Raw genomic sequence first — 27,033 nt, forward strand, 5'->3', positions numbered from 1 at the left:
ACACCTTTACTTCCCCAGTTGCTCTTTTGCTGCTCTTAGCCATAAATCTTCTAGTCATGCAGCTAGGTACCAGGACCCTTATTGCTTTTATTAGATAGGCTACGAGGGCTTTGGGATGTATTAATAATCCATCAGGAAAGACACTGACACCAATCTCCAGGAACTTGAGATACAACATCTATGCGCTGAAAAATGACGGAGATGAGCACGGAGTGAATGCACAGAGAGAATGTCACCCAAAGATAATCTCCCTCCCACCTGAGAATTTATTCTTCCTACTGCCCTGTCTTCAGGGAAATGTGACAATCATGTGGAAAGATTCTGAGAACTAGATCTATGTCCCAGGCCCTCAGTAAGGCAGCAGCAGGATGGAGAACACAATGTATTTCTAGAATCTAATAGTCAACACCAAACCAACCCCTTTTCCCTCTCTCAGCGGCCACCTACCAGAGCAAATAGTGCCCCTCTCCTCCCACTTTTATCCGTCTTGAACAGTGACTATTATGGGAACTAAACATATCAATGGAGTGACACCCAGGAGGGGTCAGGGTGTCTGCCACCTGCCATCTCAATGACGAGAGCCCACAAGCACTGCACAATGTGCGCCTGCACCAGGCCTGTGTTGGCACTGTCTCAAAACTCCCTTGGAAACCTGTCATTTGACCACCCTCGCCATTGGCAGTTCAGTGACACCAAGTGATGGCAATTAGCAGCCGGGGCAGATCCCATGAAGTTAAATCATCAGCATAAAGGAGCAGGGGTTTGCACCTGCTCCTCTCCAATTTTGACTACGGTGGCCTTGTCCACTCCGGGTCTGTTCAGAATGCTGCTGCTGCGGCTTGCTGCTCTGCCAACCTCAACCCCCTCTTTGAGTCGCTCCATTGGCTCCCTCCTCTTCACTTCAAACACAAATTTCTTGTTTCCCACACAGGCTTTCCCCATTTAGCCCTGCTCTACCTAGCTGCCTACTCATTTACCATGACATCAACAGCCACCTTCGCTCTGCCAAGGATTCCAACCCTTACTGGCTCCTGGGCAGCTTTGATCTCAAACATGCCTGTGCTTCCTTCCAAGCCTATCCCTTACGCAAAGGAAAAAACCCTGATATAATCCGAGCGTCCCCTGCCCAGTCCACTTTCAAATCCCTCTACGACTCACCATGGCCGTGAACCCCACAAAACCCTGGCTTCTGATCAAGGCTGGGCCTGCCCCTCTTCTCCTTCCTTCCCCCTTATTAATTGTCCCATTCCTGCCGTCTCCCTCGACCTCTCTCTACCCCAGTTAACAAACCAACCACCACAAAACACGTAACTAACAAGACTGCACCAGTCATCATCATTGGTTTGTGTGTAATTCTCCATCCTCAACCCTTCATTTGTTCTTATTTTTTCAGACTGTAAGTTCTCCAGAGCACAATGCAGCCTCAGTCCAGATTGGAGCCTTTAGGCGCGACTGTAACACAAATGATATTACTGTGAATTACAATAATCGCGGCTAACCTTTGCCCCTTGAAATATTAGTAATCCTGCCCATAAAGCCATGTAGTATTTAGTGACCTGTCAAACCTGCAGCATAATTAAACAGTCAACGCACATAAACCAATGTGTGGCAAACGCTGGAAGAGACACAATCAATATGATGCTTGGTGATTTATTTTGAAATGGAGCTGAGCAAAGGGCTGAGCATTCTGAACTGCTGAAAGCAGAACAGCGAGGCAGGTCAGCATTCTCACGCTGTACGGGCACCTGCTAGTGATGTGCAGCTACACCTACAGATTGCTTTTCTGAAACCCAAATGACCCCCACGGGTCTCGGAGTTATACAGGCACATTATCATCTACTTCGTTACTCATCAGTCTCTCCCGGGGTCTCCTCTGGGGTTTCTAATTCTGTCTTTTGCTTTTCACACACAGGAGCACTTTTATGAATACCCTTTCTTGCTCTCCTAATGGTTTCTGGCCAGATTTGTAGCTCTTTCATTCCCTCTCTTGTTCTTGTTTCACATCAGAGGAACATCAAGACGCTCACTGCCTGGTGTTAGCTTTGTGTCTGTACTGACTGTTCTCACTGAGCTCACCAATACCAGCAGGCTTTATAATTAAGGGACAGGGTTTCAAGCAGCACCAAGCACACTTGCAAAGATTTTTTTTTTTTTTAACAAATTAAAAGGATATTTCTCCAGTTCTGAGCGATGCGGGTCATTTTGCAGCTGCCATTGTCTCTGGGGGCTTAGGAAAACAACAAACACCTCCCTCTCCTCATCACAAGAAGAGTCATCTCACTGCACAGAAACCCACTGTTCCTGTAAGCAGAAATAAAGGCTGCAATTCCAGTATAACAATCTACACTGCTTCCTACTGGGAGAGGATAGTGCTGCAGTAACTTCAAGCCAGTAACTACTGAATTCTCCAGAGAGCTCATACTAAAGCTCGGGACTGGGAGAGCCGCATGTCTCCCCAAAAGCCGGTACTCCCCTACAATTTCTTACAGCGCCTGCTGGGAGAGACTGGCCTGGAGTAGCTACACACTTCCCATAGTCAGTGCCCCTGCACCATTCACTACAGCAGCTCCACTCGGGAGCAGCTTAGACTGGAGTGAACTGTGCACTCACTGCTAACACTACCTACACCACTTCTCACTGAGCGACTCCAGCTGTAAGCACACAGGACCCACAGTTTCACACAAGGATGAGTTGCTGAGCGACTTCTGGAAGCTAATATTAATTCTTGGAATAACGTGTCAAGGCTGCCTGGCTGATTACCCCTCATTCCTGTCTGCTTACAAACAGTGATTACAGTCTAATCTCAGCACTCTTGGAAAAGCGGCAGAGTGCCCTTCATCTACTGTAATTACGTTCCATCTCCCCCTGAGCTGAGGCTCTGCCTCACTCCCAGTACTATCTATGGTCTAATCTAGTCAGCTGCAATGGAGGTAGAAATTACTCCAAGAGCTGTATTAAGCTTTTGCTCTGTCCCAGAAGCTAAGTTAGAGGAGCTGAAGTGTCTTGTGATGCCAGAGGAAGACGCACAGAAAAACACCCAACACTTACAGTAAAAGGAAGTGCTCTCCCCATCTGGCATTAGTGAGTCAGGGGTTAATTTCAGGGGTTAATTTCCAACTCACCAAATCTGCATGCTCTCATAAAATGCATATCTTACCCCTCCCCTCATCCTCCATCTACATCAGCCTCTAATATGTTCCCGGGCATCTCTGGCACGATCGATATATAGCAGATGTGTTTGGGGAATAGAAAACCTAGTTCTCCGTGGGTTCAACTGGTATGGTCTTTCCCAAGCTGGTCCCCCACACTTCAGTGACATTTAATTGCTGTGATATGAGGCACGGACTGTCAAAACATCACTGGCTCTTTGGATGTGACAGGAGGGCTCAGACGTTTCCAACACAATAGTCCTAAACATTGAAGCCAAACATAGTAGATTTCTGAAATTAACTCTGACGTGTCTAGCCTTCCTGGCAACTCGAGGGTGCTGCTTTGCCGAAGTGGGCTGTGGCTCACGAAAGCTTATGCCCAAATAAATTTGTTAGTCTCTAAGGTGCCACAAGGACTCCTCGTTCTTTTTGCTGATACAGACGAACATGGCTACCACTCTGAAACCCGTCTACTGATTACGGAATCTGGGCTCTGCTCCTTTGCTCCTGCTTCTTGGTGCTATGGGGCAGATGTGGGGGAATGGTGCTACCATCCAAACTGTTCAGATCTTCATAATATGGTTTAGCCAGGCCTTGGTCTTGTAGCATAAAATGAGCCGTTAGTTGTCTTCAGCCAGGGAGAACAGAGGGGCCAGTTTGGATTGAGATGACAATGGAAGATGATCTAACCATGAGTTCTAAGTGGTTTGACAAAGGAAGTACAGAGTGGATTATTTAGGGCATAGGGTTTTTAATACTTTACCATGCTGTAATGCTTACATGCTATTATAACTTCATTTGAAGGTCTACACATGGATATTTACCTAAGTATCCACTGGCAGGGAGGGAGTTTACAGGGGTTCAGTGATGGTCTAGAGAAATTTAGCTGTCTGGGACTGAAGGTTCTTCAGAGGTGAAAGGAGCAATAGAGATTTAGAGACACTTCTCTCCTGGATGCTAGTAATGCTGTAAAATCAGGGTAGATTTAATTATTTGCATTTTCCAAAACCCTATGAGAGAAAAACCCTCATACAAGACTATTAAGGAAACAAAGCAGGCATGGGGTACGAAGTGAGATTCTATTGTTATCTAGAAATTGGCTAAAAGACACAGGAAAAGAGGAGGTTTAATATACAGTCAACTTTCTACAAAGCAGAAGCTCGCAGTGGGGTGCCCCAGGGAATAAGTTTTGATTAGTATATTCATGAACTGTATGGATAAAAGAGTGAATAGAGAGGTGGCAAGATTATGCAGATGACTTTACCAGGCAGGGATAGCGCTGACCTCACCTAGTGCCTTATATTCACTTTGTTTTTACCTTCGGATAACTCACAGGTGTCTGTTACCTCCAGGTAAAAACAGCAGTGAAGAGAAGGCCTAAATGAGACTATGAAATAATGAATGGCGTAGCTACAGTATTTACTCTCTTTCACAATATAAGAACAAGCGGGTACCCAATGAAACTGAAACACAATACATTAAAACTGATAAAAAGAAAAAAAACTTTTCTAGAACATATAATTAACCTGTGGAACTCATTGCCACAAGGTAGCACTGAAATCAAGAGTTCAGAAAGATTCAAAAGGAGGATTACACATTCACAAGGTGTTCTATTGTGTAGCTAGGTTTACCAAACCCTAAGAACAAATTAATTACGAAGGTATCAAAGTGGCTCCATCATTTAGGTTGCACTGAGATTTGCATCTTAAGCAGAGATTAAACCACTTTGTTGTAGGTGAATACTACAGTGTCTCCTGCTAGCAATAACATTCAGCACTTCAATAGCATCTTACAAGTTCAAAGCACTCAACACACATTAAGGGTATATCTACCTGGCACGGCAGCACGCCAGAGGGGTGTGACTTGTAAAGCGCGCTAATGAGTTGCACTCTAACTGCCCAGTGTAGACCCTGCAGGAGCACTCTAAATGGTACCTAGTTCACATTAACATAGTCCTCTCTACCATGCTTTGCTGGCACTGTGTAGACAAACCCAGAGTCACATAATTTATATGTGGAGTAAATAATATTTTCATTTTACCGATGGGGAAATGGAGACAAACAGGTTAAGTGACTTGCCCAAGGCCACGCAATCAGTGACAGAGCTGGGACTAGAATCCAGGAACTTCTGAATTCTTGTCCTGTGCTTAGGTCAGTTGAATACAATATTTCAGAGAGGCAGGGTAAGGCGGCTAGTACTTTAACACAGATAAAAAACACAACTGCTGGCCTGCTGGAAGAATAGAAATAGGAGAAACGTTTTCATTGACTAATTGGCCTGCTTTGTTGGCCATGCAGTGTGAAACAGTATTAACTCCAAAGGTAGAAACAACCCTTTTTATACTTGTTCTCAAATGCTGTACCTCAACCTCCCCACCCTCCTCCGTATTCACAGCCCCAAATCACAGCAGCTTCCCCTCACAGAATCACAGGATTAGAAGGACCACAAGGGTCATCTAGTCTAACCCCCTGCCAAGATGCTGGATTTGTTGTGGCTAAACCATCCAAGACAGATGGGTCTCCAGGCTCCTTTTGAAAACCTCCGGTGAAGGAGCTTCCACAAACTCTCTAGGCCGTCTCTTCCATTGTCCTGCTGTTCTTACAGTTAAGAAGTTTTTCCGGAGTTTTAACTTAAATCTGCTGTGCTGTAAATTCTGCCTCTTGTCCTGCCTTCTGTGGCAAAAGAGAACAAATTTTCTCTATCTATTTTGTGGCAGTCCTTCCAGTAGCTGAAGACCCCTATCATGTCACTCCTTAATCTCTTCTTTTCCAAACTAAACATGCCCAGTTCCTTCAGCCTTTACCTACACCGGACACCTGCTAGAACGCAGGGTTTTGGATCCACGCGCAGTCCCGCGTTAACGCGGAGACTACGTTACCATGGATTCCAATGAAAGTAATTAAATTTGGGATCCATGCACGGTCCCACACTATAACCGAATTCATGCTATAAAGACGCGCTGTCTAGCGAGAGTCTGCTATATATGCCTTGCATTCCATCTCTTTGATCATCTTTGTCGCTCACCTCTGGGGCCTTTCCAGTTTTTCTACCTCCCTTTTATACACTGGTGACCAAAATTGGATGCAGTACTCCAGATGAGCCCTAACCAGCGCCGAGTAGAGCGGTACTCTCAGCTCTGATGACTTGCATGCTGTACCTCTGTTAATGCAACCTAAAGTTGAATTTGCTTTTTTTGCATCAGCATTGCATTGCTGACTCGTATTGAGGTTGTGACCCACCACAACTCCCCAACTCCACAGTTCCTCATGGAGAGTTGGACAGAACACGCTTGAGAGCCTTCCCCCATCTGCTTCCCAATCTCAAGGTTTCCTGAAGAGGGATATTAGCTAACCTATGCCCTAACGGCTAAGAGCACCTCTCCTACAGCCCTGCGGGACCAGGCACTCTAACACCAGGCACTGAACTGTAGGGTATGTCTATGCTGCGGCTGGAAGTGAGCCTCCCAGCCAGGGCAGACAGACTAGCATTAGCTTGGCTCGAGCTAGCACACTAAACATTGCAGTGTGGAGATTGGGTGGCAGCCCAGGCGTTCAATCTCACCTGACCCCATGGGTCTGAGCTCAGGGGGCTAGCCTGAGTCTCCGCCAGAGCCACAAGGGCCACATTGCTATTTTTAGCACACTAGCTCCAGCCCTGCTAGTGAGAATCTGTCTACCCGGGCTGGGGGTCTCACTCCCAGATACCCAAAGTGTCCCATGCACCAGCGTTAACCGCTGGACCAAGTCAATCCTAAAGCCAGCTCGGCTTTCCGGATAAAGTGCACCTAGACTCTGCTGAGGCTTTAGCTGAGAAGCCAGTGGGAGCCTTTGATGGTAATATAAATACATACAGAACAAACCTATAGTAAGAACAGGAGGTCTGCATCCTGCACTCCTAACACCCTGGGCGCTACACAACAGCTTTACAAGTGGCAGCACAACTGACACAACGATTTCATCTGTTCAGCTAATCTGCCTGGGACTTTTGCTTTAATGTGAATATTTACAACGCTGTAAGGCTGCCCAAGGGGGGGGCAGATCTGACATCCTCCCATTTGTACCGCACCGCTGGCTACAGGCACTGTGGAGATTTGGCTCTCCCCCATCACTCTCTAAGAGACACAGGTAGGAGGCGCTCTGAGAGGTTGGACACGTCCCCTGTCGGTTACCGAGCGAGTTGCAATGGATTTCAGCTCCTTTTCGCTAGAGCACATTGCACTGTATTGGCCAAACGTGGGAAGTCTGGCCTTTATTTGCTTCCTTTCTGCGTCACGCAGACCCTGCTGCTAGCCTTTGGCTTCCTCCACGAGCCAGCACCTCTCTTCTCTCCAGGTGATCACACACTTGCTTTCCAAATGCTTTGTCAGAGACACATCCTGCCACTGAACCACACAGCCCAAAGTTTTCACATATTAGCGCTCACCATCGGAAAAATGAAATTAAAATGGATTTAAGTTTAAAACCTCTAAAGGCTTGAAAAAGTCTCGAGTGAAAAGGTGTGTGTATGTGGGGGGAGAGAGGTGAATGAAAATTGTTAATCAGTGTGGCATTTTATGTTCCATGTGTCAAGAACTAGTGAGTAATGAGTTAATCAACTATTCTGAGCTCCCAGGAGAACAATAAACCTGAAGCCTCTTAATGGAAGGAGAGGAGAAAGATGGGCATAGCTTCCAAATGAAAGCATCTTTAATATTGCTTAACCCCAACACCCATGCTGAGAGGTCAGGATTTCCAGCATTTAGTCCAATTCTAAGGCCTTCTCCAGCCACGGTGAGAGACCACCAATTCCTGTGCTCAGGATTCTGCATTCCCCTCGCAAGGCATTGCCTTAAGGAATGAATTAAAAGAATCAGTGGGGAGAGAAGAGGGATAAAGCCCCTCTAAAAATGAAGGGGTTCTGAGATTGAGCATTTCTCTCTTGTAATGAGTCTCGGAAGAGGAGGCAAATGATGGGTGATTTTTTGCTAGTGAACTATGGAAAAATTTAATCTATTTTTATTTCAATTTCCTCTGTGCAAGTCTTGTCTAAATGGAGAACATGCTTCTTATCTGCAACATGCTAAACTATCATTAGAGTTTCTCAGTGACTGGTAAGAGAAGAAAGGCTGCAGCTGCTAGAGGATCTCTGCCATCACCCCAAGAGCTTCCCTGATGGGCTAAACAAAAGATAAATATTAAGATAAATATTTATAGCTCAGGACTCCTCCATACATTGAGATTTATGCTAAAAATATATAAACAAACTCCTCCGGACTAGAGAGAGAGAGATGGACTGGGGTAGGACGTGAGAGGGACTGGCAGGGTGTGAACCCTGGATGCAAACAACCACAACCCCAATGAAGTTGCTACCCAGCTGAATACAGTTGTACTCAGCCAATGTCCCTTTCAGTGGGCAACTCTAAATTGTTCTGATGCGTTACTGCAGCAGGTGAAAAAAGGAGAGAGCGCCAAGTGCTTTGGCTTGTTAAACTTTTGTTTGCCCTGGCTCCCCCGCATCATGAAAACTCCCAACCAGCTGGTGCAGCTTTTCACCTTATAGCAATCAGAGGCAACATGATGATGCTGTCCATGTGGCAAATGAGGAAAGTGGGCAGATGTGAGGACTACCGCACAGTAAATTGGAGCAAAACTGGATGAAATCTTCCCCTAATTCAACAAAGGGGAAAATTACTGCAGCATCTACCTTCTCTTTACTTGGTGCAGTTCAATGAATGAAATGCTCCAGCTCTAGAGTACGGGTGCCCTGAATTTCACAGGAGCAGAGTGCCAGCAGCTTCCACTGAAGTCAGGAGTTTGAACATGATTTCTTCTCGCGTCCGCCCCATTCCCCTTCTTCTTACAGATGTTGTTACACGTTTTTAAATCAAAAGTACTTTCCCCCATGAGATTTTTTCTTTCTACCTGCACTCTATGCAGTATTTTAGGTGACAACTGGATTATTTGACTGTGGCAGAAACAACAGAGACTCCTGAATTCAAGACTTGGCAGGTGAGTGGAAGAGGAACAGATGTTCATATATTTCTTTGTAAAATATAATTTCCTGCAATTTTGCACTCCACAAATACAACAAATTCTTATTACTCCCAGGACTATGAAAGGGGTCTTGGTGTCCTTCTTCAAGCCTTGGGTGCTCCTCCAGATTATGCCTTATATTTCATCTTGAAGGCTCCATGATGCAGCTACCATCCTTCAGACAGAGACAGGCAACACCACGCTGGCCCTGGCTACAATGAGGGTTGCTTTTAAGAAGGGGGAGGAACTCTCCCCGGCTGATGAGTGTACCATTTTTACAGCACTTCCAGTTCCTGCTGGAAACCAGGTCTGGTTTCCACTGGGTAATATTGGGTAAGCAGATCAGTGCCTTCTACATTTATATGCTGTTATTGATTTGGCATCTTAAACAAGTCTTTTCACCATCAAGGAATCTTTGCGGCTTCCCTTTAAACTGACAGTCCAAAGTGACATCTAGAAAAACATGTCCCACAACAGCCTGCGCCTCCTCCTACAAAACTCATCTGGACATTTGTAGGGTGCAATTGAATCCATTGCTGCCCAGCAGCATGTGCTCAGTTCAGCTGGGACAAAATTCTCAAACTCCTCTCTGAAAGAAAAAATACAATTCTAGTTTCCGTGGTGAGCCCTGCACCTGAAAGTTTGAACACTTATTTGCTAGTATCAACTTGAACATTGTCCTTTACTCCCAACCACCAGTGGATACCTCTCACTCTCTCCCAAGAGCAGGTGAAACCATTAGGTATAGTTACCTCACTCACACTAGAGAGTACAGAATTGCTCTAGCCTCACTTCCAAAACATGGATGGGAACAACATAGTCCTTCCCCCACCACCTCCTTGAATGCAGACAAATCCAACAGACTTCAAACCCTGTTCCATCCTTGTTGAGCATTGTGTCTATAGCCACAGGAAAACAAAACATATAAGCAAGCAATTTGGAGATCAGAAATTCTTTTTGTTTCTACCACAAAGCCTCCAGTCTATTTCCTTTGACTTCCAGCAGCCAATCAGAGCAAAGGAAAGCTGAGAGGGTCAGAACCTTCATTCTGGACACAAATTGGCTGCTGGTTCTCTACTGCCTAGCCATGGAGACAGGGAGAGGAGGTTACAGCCACAGAGTAATGAGTGAGATTACACTGCAATCAAGGAACGGGGTGTGATCTAGAGGAGACGTGCTGAAGGCAGGAGAAACATTCCTTAATATAAACCCTTATTGTTCACCTTGTCGCTAGCTCAGTGGATAATCCACCAGACTTTAAACTCCTGCCAGAAGCCAGTGTGTATAAATCTACAGAGCTTTTCTCCTGCCATCAATAAAAACCCAGAATGTGCATAGGTATGGGCATCTCAGCATTCTGCTTCTCGGAGTCATACTCTAGAAAAGGGCAGCTTTTGGGGGTCTCTGTGAACATCCCCTCCCTTTTGCTTTCTCTCGTGATTATTAAGGGTCAGTTCAGCAACTTGTGCAAGCTGCACTGTTGAAAATTGCACATTACTATTCAATGAACTTGGAAAAGAAAAAGGAAATTAATAAGGAGCCGATGAAATGCAACAAGTCTTGATATAAGGGATCTTCTCCAGCACAGGGGATGGAAAGGCAAATCTGTTTCTGGTTAGGCTAAATCACACCCATCTCACTGGAATGCTTCAGTGAACCCTACCAAGCTGGAAACATCTGCAGGAACAGAAAACTCCACCTCTGCAGTGAGATTTTTGCATTTCCATCATAGATGGAGAGCATATGCCTATGGTTAAAGGTGCAGTAAAAACTCCCAGACTCCAGGGAACAGAGCGGATCTGAGGTGAAAATGTGCTCCAACCACAGGTAAATAACCTTTCTTTTTCCTTTGAAAATTGCCTCTGCCGATCCCCACTCTTGGAAGATGAGCTAGCAGTAACAAATCTCTTGGAGGAAAGCTGCAGAGTACCAATTAAATAAGGACTGTAGGACCGCTCTCCCAAACAGATATCTGAGCCAACTCCCAGGCTGGGAGACGGGCTGTATGAAAATGTGACCAGATCAACAATTAGCAGCTTTACAGACCTCAGTGGCACAGGTCACTGTAAGCGTTGCACAGATAATGCCTCAGAGCTAGCACAATGTGCCTCTAGTCAAGTGACTCTGCAAGACTGCAACAAGGCTGGATACAGAGCAATATTTTGTACTGTTTATTTAGTCATGCGTCCAACAGTGACAACAGCGATTTGATTCAAGTCCCCCATCAGCAACCTCATCCTTGCTATCACCGCCTGCCGCCACTGTCTCATTAACACAGCTGTGCAGTGCTTGCCAGAGAGATACAATCAAATGTACAAAAGAACATGGATAAAAACACATCTCATTAATCTCTATATTGTGTCAGGCCTTCCCCTGTTTCTCCTTCTCTTTTCTCATTTTGCTTTTCCTTCCCCTTCAGATTCTCTCTTCTTTTGCCTGTTTTCTGTCTCTCTCACTTTCTCCTCTCAGCTCTTCTCCATTCACAGACCATCAAAGTGTCCCCCTTCTTCTCTGTTGTTCTTTCACCCATCCACTGACCGCACTCAATTGTCTCCTTCTTGCTCCCTCATTTGGACAGTTTATTCAGCAGTTATCTAAACAACTCATATAGAGCACATGAACTACAGAGCTCCTCATAACGAGCAGCACAAGTACTGCCACTGTCATTGTGGTGTAAGGCAAAAGTGAAGTGAACCATGTGCTAAATTAAGTAAAAATCCCGTCAGCAAGCCTCTTTGAGGCTTGTTGAAATCTGGCTCTTCTGGACTTCCAGGACAGCAAGTCCCAAAGACAAAGGCCTTTTGCTGAGAAAAGCTTTCAGGATCTAGACCATAACAGCTGGAGCAGCCCAGGGAGTAGGGTGAGAAGCAACCTTCCAAATAACTGGGCTTCAGATCATTCAGGATATCAGATTGTCGCTAACATCTTGTGTTGCATCCAAGAAGAGATTTGTTCTCTCTTTTTCATTCTCTCATCCTGGTTCTCTTCCACTGCTCTCCCATTCCCTTTCTTGGTGTTTACTCTCCATATTAAGTTCAAAACACCAGCAGGACCCATGTAGGTGACCCCTGGGTGAAATTTACTTAAGTACTGCTTAATTCATCCTTTGCTTAAGCTATTTAAAATAAGACTTATATCGTGCCCAGGTCTTGCGCTGGGTCTCTGAAGACATGGGCATTTCATCCCCAATGAGAAGGCACGGTACTGTCTAACTGTAAATGCCCTGCCCAAGAAGTATTTACCCAAGGGCACCTAACTCCTAGGAATTTTTAGCCCCACTGATGAAGACTGGGACATCTAAAAATAGTTAATAAGAAACGCTGAGCAACAGTTAGCTCTGGCAGCTGAATTTTCCTTTACTCTTAGCATGTTCTCATTCACTACACAAATCGCAACTGAATAGACCTTATTGTGTGGGAGCTGTTGGCTTGTTTTTCAGTTCCATTGAGTGGGTTTTGGACATGGTCACAGCGAAGCTAGGGCTAGGATCTGGATGTAGGGAGAGAGACACTTTTCCTTTGCAAAATTCTCTTGAGCAGGTTTTTTCCTACATATACAAAGAAACCACCTGGGTGCAGAACTCAACAGGTCCATTTCAGCCTTTGCTACAGAACGACACCTGGGAACTGTCCTACAAGTCCGGAACCTTCAGGAGCTGTCTCCTCTATGACCTTAGAGAACAGCACCTCTGCCTTGCAAAACATGGCTTCCCCTGAAAACATTCAGGTCTGGATAAGCTATCACTAATATTCCTCTCATTTCCTTTGAAATGGCCTCCCTTGCCTTAAGGCCAAACAGTAGCTTCCATTCTCATACTGGCAGCAAGAGACTTTGCACAAGTCCATGGCTGGGGACAGGCAGACCAAGTTTTCTCCTCTAGCACAGGCTTGTAGGATTTCACAGCAAACCTTCAATTATCACAGCACACAACAGTAAAACTTGCTGAACTGGAAACAAACATTCAGCTATTTCTAACCATGCCTTCAATCCCCTTCCTGTCTCTGCCCCCAAAATCATCTCAAATAATATTCTCTTGGAACCTCTGTGCAGTCTGCAGAGCACAGAGCTAAATTATAAGACACAATGACTAATAAATAATATGAAAACACATATACCTCTATCAGCGCTGAACTGGGAGCACAGCTTCTAAGAGAACAGGCCACTGCTACACATTACTCACAGCAAGTACCCAGCTGAGAAGGTAGGGCACACAGCATTTCTCAGAGAGCAAGCGCATTCTCCTCTTTGTACTGGAGAGCTAATGTGCATCCTTTAGTCTGTGTGTTTTGGGTCTGCACCTTCCATGGAGCAGTGTATGTTTAGTTGGAGTCATTAAAATGAAAAGCCCTAGTCTGGACTTCACCTGCCTGGAAAAGCTGTTGGAAATAGATAGTAGCAAGAAACTGGTAGGACAAGCTCCCATGCCCCATTGAGCCAAATTGCTAGTTTAGTAATTGTGTTTTCTTCTCGCCAAGTGGAAGGCGTCTTTAGCTGCTGTATTTAGACTTGTGGATAAGGTTGTTGGACCAATCCCCATCCTCCAGCTCAACCTGGTGGTTGCCGGCCACAGAAACTCCCTGCAGCTAGGAAATTTCACCTTGATCGTTTTGCAGTCAAGCTTTCACTTCTAACAGAGAGAAGATGAGATGGGTAAAAGGCACTGTAGGTAGGGCAAATCTGAGGCTCTGTCCATCTGCATCCAGGGTGAAATTCCAACCTGTGCAGAGGGTCGGTAAGAGACCTCTGCACCACTTGTGGGCTTGTAATACAAGGCAGCTTTCTTCTGGGAGAGGATTTTTCTTCTAATATAGTCACTGGGGAGCAAGGACAATCCAGTGAACCATATCCTCATTTCTGAAGATTAGTATAATGGTGCTAAGGATCATCCACTTACTATGCTACTTACTGGACAATATGAAAGCCTTGGTGATTTTCTGTCACCATGTGAATGTGCACACATCTGTGCCTGTCCCACTTTTGACACTAGTGAGCATATGCTAATACCAGCTCATCTGTATAGCCTGGAGAGGTTTCCTGCTTGTGCAAACATGCCTACCCATCTTTGAATGCCTGTGTTTCCACTTCACAGGCAGGACCATGCGACAGCAACCATGAGACAGTAGAGAATGATCCTGTTTCTCTGACAGGATTTCTGAAGAGCTCAAAGTGGGGGAAAAAAACAATCACAAAAAGTCTAAATGTCCATCTGGGAAATAGGATGAGGAATTGCCCCTCTTTGCACATCAGCTGTGGATGGAAAAGCCCGGCTGTTCCTGATTTGTTCTGGATGGTATAATAAAGACCACCTGCTCTGGCTGAGAATTGGGGAAATTTGTGAGAACATCCATTATGTATAAGATAGCTGTCCACAGGCAAATTGCCTATAATCCGTTAAAGGGAGAACTCCCAGGTCCACTCAGCAGTAGCCTGGCATAGGCCTGTTCCACTGATACGGCAGAAAAATCACTTTAATTTCTAATTAATATGCTGGTATATAATACCTTTAATTAAAAAACAATTCCACACCCCCTTTGTGAGAGGCAGGAAGCAGCCAGCAATGGAGCAGAAAGACTTGGAATCCTGGCTGCATTTCAGGGCTTGTCCCCTTTAAAGCTGATGGAGCAGGTGAACAAGCAGCCTGCCGTTTTTCACTAGGCACTGAGAGCCGTTTGTCAGCGCAGAGAAGACACATGCACTGAAGCCCCCGTAACTCTCCAAGGGATGCTTTGGAGATGAGGGCTGGGATTGTGTGTACACAAAAGAGCCATTCCAGCCTACTCATGTCTCGCCTATTTATCGTGGGGGGAGGGGGGAGGAAGAGAGAGAGGGTGGAATAAATTCAGGCAGAGTCAAGGGAAAATATAATCGAAAGATGCCCTGGATGGAAATAAAACTGACTTCACTGGACAGAGCATGGAAGAGACTCAGGCAGATCTGCAGGCTGAAAAGCAGAGAGCCTTTCTTTCCTCTTCTAATGTTTCTCTTCCCTCCATTAATAACAAATGCCAGACAGGTGGGACAAATTTAAACACTGCTTTCTGAAAAATTAATTCAATGATTATAATTTCAGTCCCAAAGAGATGGAAGAAGCTCAGGCAATTTGGGGGCCTCTGGCATGGTGCTCAAATAGAGGCTTGCATGTAAAGTCTCCCTTATAGATCTAATTCAAAGGGGGAAGATCTGGTAAGGGAAATGTGTTTTTAAGTTATTCAAGTTTTATTTTTGTGCGTCCTCATCAACCCTTGATTTTTCCACAGAGAGGAAAAACCTTGGGTCTTCCCAGGCAAGACCGCTTGTGGCTTTTTACACTGTGCCGTAGACAAGGGAGAATCCCAACATGAAAATTAATGAGCAAATGAGATATCTTTCTTATCCATTTTCAGTCTGATTTTAGGTAGATTCAGTAGAATTTCAGTGCAACGAGTGAAATTTTCTGACACTATATTTTGAAATTGATGAGAGCACTGGATGGCATCATAAGAGAGAAGTGGCCTCTAGTCTCAAATAGACTATCTTCCCACCAGCTAATGGGCCCTCCAATGGCCAGAGTGACAGCCAAAGTACTGGGGATTTCTAGGAGAGAGAGGCAAGGATCACACAGTATCCATTGGTTAGGCTGGCAACTTTTCCCCACCCCAGAAAAGCAGAGGCCCTGGTGGGACTTCCCCTGGGATCTGGAGGAGCTGTGATTGGTCACGTCACTCTCTATCCTGCCTAGCCCTGTATCAGAGGAATGAGCAGGCCAAGGAATTATGCTTGGTTCCCTGCAGTGGACTCCCTAATAATCAACATTGGTATTTTTTGTTTATTTTAAAACAAACTTGAGAGAGAAAAATCTCTCAAAGCTCCCAGAGGACTGGAGAACCTAGAAGCTGAGATTAGCTTTCCAGATTTAGACAGAGGAGTAACCAGACAGACTCAATTTTCTTTCCTAAGATGCAAAAAAATGGCAGAAATAAAACAGGTGAAAAGAAAGAAGACTGCCTTTCCCATAGTCTTCTGCAAAGATTTAAACCTCTGTGTGAGTGAAAACCCAAGTACGGTTCAAAGGCTGCCAACTAATCCAACCCCGAGAAGTTTGGAATACCTCCATTCAGACATCAGTGCCAGCCTGAACTAGGGACTGGGAGGAACGCTGGGGCTCAGTGAGGCCAATGGCAGGACATTCTCTGTCATCCAACACAAGGGGAGGTGGTGGAAATGATGTTTTTTGTTTTTATTCTTATTTTTAGATGAGCTGAAAAGACATTTGAAGCACCCAAATGACTGTAGGAGTAAGAGCTGAACTATTCCCATGCCCAGAAGAGCAGCACTCCACACAACTTAAAACTTATCTCCCATAGCCAGGTACGGATGCTGTGTGGACCATGCTACCAGGCACTAAAAGTTACTAGTGTGCTCTGACATACTGCTGAATAGCAGACTCCAAATGGCCATTGATAATAAGGTGATAACAGCATGGATTTGTCAAGAACAAATTGTGTCAAACCAACCTTATCGCTTTCTTTGACAGGGTAACAAGCCTTGTGGATGGGGTGGGCCGGTCGGGGAGGAAGTGGTAAATGTTGTATATCTTGACTTTAGTAAAGCTTTTGATACTGTCTCGTATGACCTTCTCATAAACAAACTAGGGAAATGCAACCTCGATGGAGCTACTATATGGTGGGTGCAAAGCTGGTTGGAAAACCAATCCCAGAGAGTAGTTATCAGAAGGGCATAACAATTGGGGACTCTCAGGGATCAGATCTGGGTCCGGTTCTGTTCAATATCTTCATCAATGATTTAGATAATGGCATAGAAAGTACACTTATAAAGTCTGCAGACGATACCAAGCTGGGCGAAGATGCAAGTGCTTTGGAGAATAGGATTATAATTCAAAATGATCTGGACAAACTGCAGAAATGGTCTGAAATAAATAGGACGAAATTCAATAAGGATAAATGCAAAGTACTCCAGTTAGGAAGGAACAATCCGTTGCACACATACAAAATGAGAAATTACTACCTAGGAAAGAGTACTGCAGAAATGGATCTGGGGGTCATAGTGGATCACCAGATAAATATGAGTCATCAACAGTGTAACACTGCTGCAAAAAAAGCAAACATCATTCTAGGCTGTAATAGCAGGAGTGTTGTAAGAAAGACACGGGAAGTTATTCTTCCGCTCTACTCTGCACTGATTAGGCCTCAACTGGAGTATTGTGCCCAGTTCTGGGTGCCACATTTCAGGAAAGATGTGGACAAACTGGAGAAAGTCCAGAGAAGAGCAACAAAAATGATTAAAGGTCTAGAAAAGATGACCTATGAGGGAAGATTGAAAAAATTGGGTTTGTTTAGTCTGGAAAAGAGATGACTGAGAGGGGATATGATAAAAGTTTTCAAGTTTTCAGAACCTAAAAGGAGGAGGGAGAAGACTTGTTCTTCTTAACCTCTGAGGATAGGTCAAGATGCAATGGGCTTAAATTGCAGCGAGGGAGGTTTAGATTGGACATGAGGAAAAATTTCCTCTCTGAGCGGTTAAGCACTGGAATAAGTTGCCTAGGGAGGTTGTGGAATCTGCATCATTGGAGATATTTAAGAGCAGATGAAACAAACAGGGATGGGCTAGATAATACTTAGTCCTGCCAGGAGTGCAGGGGACTGGACTAGATGACCTCTCGAGGTCCCTTCCAGTTCTATGATTTAGTGTACAGCAAGCTAGGGTACGGTAGGTTTATGCCCCTGCTTGCCATGCACTAAGTTTCCATGTAGACAAGCCCTAGATTGGAACAGCAATGCCCCAATATGGAGGGCTGCTGAACACTAGAGTCAGCTTTCAAGACAATGGAGAATTTGGTACGTCTGTATTTAAAGAGCTCTACCAAACTGTGAATTTTTGGAGAAACCAGGGACCTGTCTGGCTCAGCTGCCTCCAACTGGGTTATGTGTTGTATGTGACATACAGTACCTGCTGCAACACCACAGAGCACTGGAAACACACAAGACCCTGCCTAGTGCTTTAAGGTATAAATGTGCAGAATGCTGGTTGCTTAGCCTGGCGCACTCACCACTTTTCTCCTGAAGTTGTTGCCTTTTAAAAATTGCAGAATAGGTGGCCTTTATGTGATGTTTAGTAGTCAAGGGATTCTGGGCTGACAGCCCTCAGCACTCTGGTCCTCTAGGCACAGCACAGACCCAGCATCAGTAATGGCAATGCTAGCTTCCCCACACACTTCCAGCATGGCCAACCCTGCTACCTGCAGGACAGGGTAATTTACTCTCCATTCTCATTCAGCTCAGGCCTCTCTACTGAGACTGCTCATTGTGTTGGTGGCTGTTAAATCCCCCTCTCTTCTGAAAGAACCCCAGAGCAGGAGACTCCCTACCTTATATCAAGGTTAACTTCAATTATGTGCTACTCACACACACACACACCTTAAAACATGGCACATTAAGACGGAAACAGACGTGCTGCTCTGCGCAGATGCAAGAGGAAATGGAAATGCTGGAACAAGCAGCTTGGCACAGGCTCTTGGCTGGGCCAAAGGTTTATTCCTGGGATGCTGCTTTCCTGCAGACTAAGGAAAATTAAATTTAGCACTTTGCAAATAAATAGGTTAAGGCTGAAAGGACACTATTTAGGAATTTATTGCTTACAGCAGCTTCAGAGATTATAGATCCATCACAGTCTATTACCTTGCTAGTTACTGCTTCCATTCTGTCTGTCATTCCCTCTTACAGAGTGGTCCTTTCATCGGATCTTATTCTGTTCCAACACCAAACTGTCATCACACTAATGGAATTACACAAAGAAAAACATCTTTGGGCTTCAGCAACTCTCCTGCCAAAAGCCAAGGACATCTCCCCTGCTTTCTTGGTGCAATGTGATAAAATTCCCCCCAGAAGAGAAATAAAAGGAGATGTAATGACCTTATATGAAGAACAACAGAGGACAGCTATCCTGCACCTCACCGTGTCTGCAAACTGGCATCTTAGCCCTGACCCCCCAAGGCATCAAAGCTTCACCAGCGGCGCACAAACTTCCTCTTACCTCTGCATCCTGCCTCGGCTGAAGGTTCATCACAGCTGCAGGATAAGGACCATAGGTTGTAGAAAATGTGAGGAGAAATGCTCGTTAAACATAACTGCACCATAACTCACCACATCAGGTCTGGATTACATGAGTGCAGGGTCACTGAGCTTCCATTCTGCACACAGTAATACCACTTCCTGCCAACACGTAAATACCATCAACACAGAGATTCCCTCTCCAGATCCAGCTTTCCTGTTTACATAAAGTGACACAGCTATAAAACAAAACACTGACTAAGGCTCTACCACAAAGGGCGGCAAACCCCTCACTCTGAAGTTGACGTTTATGGCAGTTCCTCCAAACATGTTCAAATAGACCCAAGCTAACCAGTTACATGGAAGTGCTACCACTAATGCTCAAATGATTCAGTTCAACTGAACTTTACTATAGATTAAGAGCACATTATACTGTGCAAACCATTGTTCAGTACACATCGACATATTCCCCCCAAACACAGGCAGGCTCATCTTCTTTAACTAATAACTGGGGATAACCCCAAAGGATAGTCCTGGGACTTATTAAAGTCTGAAGCCTTTCTCAGATCTCAGCTTCCCTACTTTCCCCAAGGAGGTGGAAGGAAGTACACGTTTTAGTTAAAATGGTGTGACAGGGTCAGGCCAGATGGCTACAGGAGAGTGATAGAAGGCAGATATGTTAGCCCCAGGTTAAGCAGGTCCCCTTTCCCTGGGTAAGGTAACAGGGAAGGTTCCAGAACAATCAGGAACTTTCTGGAAACAATTAAGGCAGACAGGCTGATTAGAACACCTGCAGCCAACCAAGAAGCTGCTAGAATCAATTAAGGCAGGCTAATCAGGGCACCTGGGTTTAAAAAGGAGCTCACTTCAGTTTGTGGTGCGCGTGTGAGGAGCTGGGAGCAAGAGGTGTGAGGAGCTGGGAGTGAGAGGACGTGCTGCTGGAAGACTGAGGAGTACAAGCATTAACAGACATCAGGAGGAAGGTCCTGTGGTGAGGACACAGAAGGTGTTGGGAGGAGGCCATGGGGAAGTAGCCCAGGGAATTGTAGCTGTCGTGTAGCTGTTCCAGAAGGCACTCTAGACAGCTGCAGTCCACAGGGCCCTGGGCTGGAACCCAGGGTAGAGGGAGGGCCCGGGTTCCCCCCAAATCCTCCCAACTCCTGATCCAACACAAGAAGATCTTCGAGGCTAGCAAAATCCGCCAATAAGCGCAGGACCCACCAAGGTAGAGGAGGAACTTTGTCACAATGGTTATACAAACAGACTTGACAAGAAATAAGTCCCCGAATTACTTGCCCTAAAGATGCTCTAATGCAGTTGGCAAACAAGAGGCACTGTAGTTCTCAATTCTGCTTATGAAATACAAGGTCCTAAAATAGTGTCAACAGAGAAATCACCTATTCCTATAACTAATCACGCTCAGATAGACCGAAAGAATTACTGAATGCAGATCCCTTGTAAATGCATTTTGGATTGATTCACGTATGAGTCAGTGAAAAGAAGGAAATATGGGAACTGGTTAGTTTTTCTATAATTCCAAAGTACGTGTATTAAATCAACTTAAATCGTATTACATTCTGACACTTATTTCTGTTCCAATTCACCCAAGTTATTTACTGAGATCCTTTACAAATATTTGTAACAATGAAATTTCACAGCGTGTTGGTCAGTAACATAGCCTGGGACTCATGTTACTATTATAGCAACCACACTCCACATCCACAAATGCCTCAGAGAACTAGATAAATTCATGGAGTTTAAAACTAGAGAACTAGATAAATTCATGGAGTTTAAGCCAATTAATGCTATTAGCCAGGATGGGTAAGGAATGGTGTCCCTAGCCTCTGTTTGTCAGAGGGTGGGGATGGATGGCAGGAGAGAGATCACTTGATCACTGCCTGTTAGGTTCGCTCCCTCTGGGGCACCTGGCATTGACCACTGTCAGAAGACAGATACTGGGCTAGATGGACCTTTGGTCTGACCCAGTTTGACACAAAGATTAATAGGTCCATACGACACACGGACATGGCACACTATAAATGAATCTGGAGAGATAGCATGGTACATCGTGCCTAAAATCCCCACGCTGTGAAGTGCGTCGAATCTTGGGGCGTGCCATGAACGAACACTTGGTGTGCTTCCAACCATCCTCAGCAATCACTGGCATGGAATAAACTGGAGATGCGGGGAAGCAAAGCGGAAGACACAATGATGTAACAGAGGAGAGCACTAGTTGAGATTTTTGCTTTCGCTCAGATGGGTTCAGAAAAAGGAAATGCAGGGTAAACCCTGATTAGGGAAAGGCCACAGGGGACAGCATCTTTCAGAGAAGCACAAGTTCATATAAACCATGGGCTGGTTGACAGGCTTTGAGGCATGGGTTAAATGGGCCCCTTTTCCCAAGTGCAGAATCCAAACCCTACAGGCAGGTTTATGCAATGTGCTCTAGATCCTTAGAAACCCCGGGTCAATGTAGCAGTATCAGAGTGCCCAACAAAACTCGGGAGTTCTGGGCTCCCTACCCTATTCTTGTTCCTCGGCGTGGTACAGCCTCTCTACGGCTGCCAAAGGGCTGAATGGACGGTGACCATACAGTGCCTTTCCTCCCCAGAACATAGAATCAGAATGGAGTGTACTTCTCAAGTGCCCCTGCTTGTAAGCACCCCAGCTGAGCAGACTGGCCTTGGGAAAACTGGCCAGAAGCCTTGTCGTCCAATCCTAATTTATTCTTTATCAGCAGCAAGGAGGAAAGGATGATGTCAGAGCCACTACCTTCAGGTTATCCTGCTGCAGCTGGCTAAGCTGGCTTTAGGGCCTGGCACAAGCAGAACGGCTTGCCGCTATCCTACACCAAGTCATGGGAGCATCTGTCCTCTTCGCTCTCCCTGTTTCAGGCAGGGACCAATGCATAATGAAGTCCAAATATCTGTTCTTTCTATAGGCCCACGTTGTTTTGATGCCTCGGCATATTATCTCCAATACACTGTTGCTGGGACATGTAGGCGCTATTCCCTCTAACCTCCATTTCCAGGAGAATCTTTCTGTACAGGCAACATGCAATTTCTCTTTATTCTTCATTTTTATTGATTACTTATTCTGGTGAATAAGACTATTCCTAAAACAACGTATGTTCAGTCAGAGCTGCGTGGTTACGTGAGGATGGAACAAACAAGGTATTGTAATAACTGCACAAGATCAAGGTTGTGACAAATCAACAAAAGGAAGAAACTGAGTTCAAGCGTCCACAGAGACAGTGGTGTCCTACCCTGTATGGTAATAGCAAACACTTGCTCACTTCCTTCAGTCTAGGACTTGAAGGGCTACCAGCACAGCTCCCCTTTAGCACATTCCCCAAAGGAGTCCTTAATGAAATGAGAAATAGTCAGGGAATTTGCAGCTGAGTTGACAATCTGCGGCGATACCCTGGTATCAGAGAACTCTGAGCTTCCTAAATCAAAGTCTCCTTTTCATTTGAGGCTTTGTACATAAAGAACTGTGAATGAAACAGTGGGGTTATGGTTTGGTGACACGGCTCGGCGTGTTCTGCAAATTCACAACAGCACCAGGGAACATCAGAAGCAGGCATCAAAAGCTGCTTTTTAAAAACAACCACTTCATGTGTTCTGTAATGAGGTCTTTGTATTCCCCAAACTCGCCGTCTTGGAGTCATCTCCTTTCCTCTCAAGTGAGCCGATCACACAAAGTCCAACTGAAAACTATCTTTGAAAAGACCAAGGATTTAAAAAACCGAGTTTGCAGTGAATTTAGTGTTGCTGAAAAGTGCTAGGTATCCACAGAAAAGACAGAGCAGCCCGGGCAGCAACCACGCAGGCTTCCTCACAGTGTCCCACCAATGACCCTCAACCCTAAGCGGGATTGAAGGCACCTCTAAGAAGCAGTCTGCCTTGTCTACTCACTGCTAATAAAAGCACTTTACACTTGGTATCTCTACACTGCTTCCACCTAAAAAGCCCCAAGCTTCTCAACCCCCACAAAGTAAGTGAATGGCATTTTTCTGCACCCATTTTACAGAAGAGGAGAAAGATGGGTAGATTAAGTGATTAGCCCAAGGTCACAAAGGAAGTCAGTGGCAGAGAGGGGACTAGAAAGTTTGCAGCACTAACACATGCCAGATCTGGGTCGTCACAGAGTTTTACAGACTTAGGGTGACCACATTTCTCAGGGCTAGTCTACACTTACCTGCCGGGTCGACGCGGTGAGTTCGACTTCTCGGAGTTCGAACTATTGCGTCTAATCTAGACGTGATAGTTCGAACTCCCCGCGCGCTCTGGTCGACTCCGGTACTCCACCACTTCGATCCCGCGGCGTCTGGACAGGTGAGTAGTTCGAACTAGGGTACTTTGAGTTCAGCTACGCTATTCACGTAGCTGAACTTGCGTACCCTAGTTCGACCCCCGCCCTTAGTGTAGACCTGCCCTCAGAGGGAAAACGGGACACCGTGTAGGTTAGCCTGAGCCCCCTCCTCTGCATGGGGCTGGCCCGAGCCCTGCCTAACCCCCACGCAAGGCTGGGGCTGGCATCACTGCTCGCTCCAGCCCTGCCTTCCCTCCCTCGCGCGGGGCTGGCATCACCCCTCGCCCCCTGCATGTTCCTCCGCACCCGACTTTTTTGATAAAAATGGGCATTTGTCCTGTTTGCTCTTGCCAACGGATCAAGTTGGCAAGAGCAAATGGGACAAATGCCCTCTGTTGCCAAAAACAAACAAACAAACAAATAAATAAATGAAGTGGGACAGCCAGAATATGGCTTAAAATAGGGACTGTCCCAGCCAAAACAGGATTTATGGTCACCCTATACAGAGCAGCCTGCTCAAGCACAATATTGAATAGATACAGACCCCATTCTCTGCTAGCCAAGGTACCAGGTAGATACAGTTATGGTGGTAGCTTGCATGTGGTGAACTAGACTGTGACCATATTTTCATATAGAAATAAAGACCGGTTGGCAGGAAAAGAGTTTTGTTTTGATTTAGAGCACTCACCAGGACAGACTATGCTTCTTTCAAACTTATAATTGGCATGATGGCAGCTCAGCTCCTGGGACTCCCTGGCCTGGCCTGCAGTCTTTGTTGTTGTCACAGGATCACAAGGGGTACATCTCACTTGGAGCAGGGGGTGAGAGTCCCAGCTCATGGAGATACACCCCTGACAGAGCTAGCACCCTACAAACAGAGTGTAGCTGCGGTGGCATAAGGTGCTAGCCACCCCAAGTGTATGCCTAGCATCTCAGGTGGGTACATACTCAGGGCAGCTATTCCCTCCTGCTGCTCTGCCTGTCGAGGCTACACTCTGTTTTTAGCATGCTAGTTTGATCAGAGCTAGCACCGGTATGTCTCCTCGAGCTGGGGATCATACCCCCAAAAGTCTCAAATGCCCCTGCACCTGTGCAGGCCCCCATGCCAGTCCCAGCTGCTCTGGTGTGACGTTCTCCCAACGCCTGTCAGTTCAGTATAACCTTCCATCCTGGGGAACAACAGCCACAGTTGTCTGTGATGCTCTCCAGTCAGAACGCTCCCCACCTCTCCCATCGTAGTCCATGTCACGAAATAACAGACATTTTAATGAGAAAATGGAGATGGGGGCGGGAGGGGGGAGAGGGAGAATCAGACTGGCAAGTTGGTAATTAGGTTAATTACTGTTATGCCAGGAGTGGAGGAGACAGATGCTGAACAAGGCAGGGGTCCTTCAGCTGGGCCAGTTGATGTCTGCAGTGCTCACTCGCACAGATGAGGCCAACGGGAGTGTCATGAATTGTGCTTGGATGGCTGCAGTCAGGCTGAGCAGAGAACATACAGGGACAACCTCAAGGCTGCCCAGTTTTTACTGGTTCCTCTGTTGAGAGAGGGAGAGAATCCAGCCTGAGGAGAGCATGGAGGGAGGGGATGAGCTCATGTTAACCACTTGGCAGAGCTGCTTGGCGAGGTCTCCAGATGCCAAAGGAAATCCATGATGCATCGACAATCCCATCTGTGAGCTTCTGCCATCATGGCCTGAATAAGCATGGGCCAGTGCACTTGGGAAAGCAGCTCCGTGGCTAACAGCAAAGATTACAGAGCAAACACAGAGACAGGGCATGCTGAGTGGCTCCACATGAACAACCTAGTTCTCACATCTCCCCCTGAAAATGGCTTTCAGCTTTTAAAGCCAAAGGCTGTGTAACTGGATCAGTACTTAAGCATGACAGCCATTTCCTACGTGGAGAGACAAACCTGAATGTGTCTCCATTCTTCCCTGGATTCCACCATAAAGTAAAACGCAGGTCCTTCAGAAAACCTCACTCATCCCCGTCTCTTCTCAGTAGGCACAGACTCAGTCACTGAGACCTGGAAGAATTCTATGTCAACTATCACTGACTACCAGCCTCATGGGGTTTCTCTCTACCCTCTGCCATGCTAAGGAGTGACGCGGAGGGTATTCTTCTCTGACTCCCTTAGACCAGACACTATACCAGATCGAAAGATGACTGGGGCTTGTGGTTCCCCATACTGAGCTCCTCAGAGCTCCTGCTGAACGGGCTTTATTTTTGTTGGTTTCTCCTTTGGATTCTGCGACTCTTGAGGCGATCAGACTAGTTTAAAAAAATACACACTTAAGACTCAGTCAGGAGGAAGGGAAATTATTTCAGGAAGAAACACATGCAGTCAGATCGAGCTTGGGGCAGGAACTGGAGCACGCAGTGACTGGAGCAAGATGAAGACGGGGCAAGAATTAAAGCAGTGTACCAATGTGGAATGGAGGCAGGTATGGGGGATGCCGCATGGGTTTAAATACACTATTTACTCATAACCCCAACTGACAGGTTGCTATATCCTGCTTTAGAGCTGTTGATTTCGGAGACCACAAAAATTCCTGGCTGACCTTTGCTGCAATTCTAATGCAGCACATTTGGCATTAACGCATCACGCTCTCACACAAATGGCGTGTGCCTCCTGGAGCGGAGGAGAAACGAAATCCTCAGAAACCACACAGGGAAATTGAAAAACTAAATATAAAAATAAAATAACGTGTAATTAACAAGAATGAGGAGTTAATAGACGCCTGCAATCTCCAATCAATCTCCCTCTGCCTGTCCTGCTCCACCGACGAGCACCACTGCTATTTTTGATTGTGTGAGCAAGAGTGCGAGACGGCTGCTGGAAGAACAGCACTCTATCAAAACTGTGACTTCTTTTCACTCTTGAGACTCACCCAGGAGAGAGGAGGAGGGGAAAGGAGAGATACAAAAAGAAACGAACAGCTGGGGACATGCTACTGAAGGACACTTATTGGTGAGTTCAAAGTGGAGGTAATTGATCTTGCAAGCATGCTAAGCACATGTACATAGCCCCAGAGCTTCCACACCACTGACAGCTCACGTCACCCACATCCACATATAATGAGCAAGCACAACACTCAGACAGGAAGGGCAGATGGGGAAAAACAATCCACTTATTACACTGCTCATCTTGAGACATATACAGTAATTATGGAGGGGCCCTCGCTACTCTACAGTTAAGGCTGCATTGAGATTTGTACTTAAAGAAGGATTAAAACTGTCTATTTCACACAGAAATGGTTGCATTTTGTCTCCCACTTTAACCCACTACTTTTTCCTAGGCTAGTTGAAATTTCTACTCTAATTTCTAGGTCAAAGACTAAATAACTTTGCCAGAGGAAATATTTAAAAACGAGCCCTTTTTGAAACTTCCCCTGAATTCTAATGTTTTTCTGGATCCCTCTAGCTAACCCATGAGAGTCACACTGACTCCACACACATTCTGGTAGCAGCTCAGGCATAGAGCAGCTATTCACGGTATGTAACTTAACC

The 27,033-nt window shown here is 45.7% G+C and overlaps 1 protein-coding gene across 14 annotated transcripts in view; it reads right to left on the reverse strand.

Annotated features, from left to right (window-relative positions):
* MAD1L1 (mitotic arrest deficient 1 like 1) overlaps nt 1–27,033 on the reverse strand; it is a 505,376-nt gene that overhangs the window by 84,210 nt on the left and 394,133 nt on the right. Inside the window, exon 18 of one of the 14 annotated variants that reach the window (XM_044980780.1) lies at nt 18,868–18,931. The exons of the other annotated variants lie outside the window; for them this stretch is intronic. Within the exon in view, the coding sequence (XP_044836715.1) occupies nt 18,890–18,931 (42 nt within the window). The 3' untranslated portion in view covers nt 18,868–18,889. Of the gene's footprint in view, nt 1–18,867; nt 18,932–27,033 lie in introns of those variants that run through there. 14 annotated transcript variants of the gene reach the window in all.

Source organism: Mauremys mutica, chromosome 11 (assembly GCF_020497125.1).
Source record: "Mauremys mutica isolate MM-2020 ecotype Southern chromosome 11, ASM2049712v1, whole genome shotgun sequence".
In the NCBI taxonomy this organism is placed as follows: Eukaryota; Metazoa; Chordata; order Testudines; family Geoemydidae; genus Mauremys; species Mauremys mutica.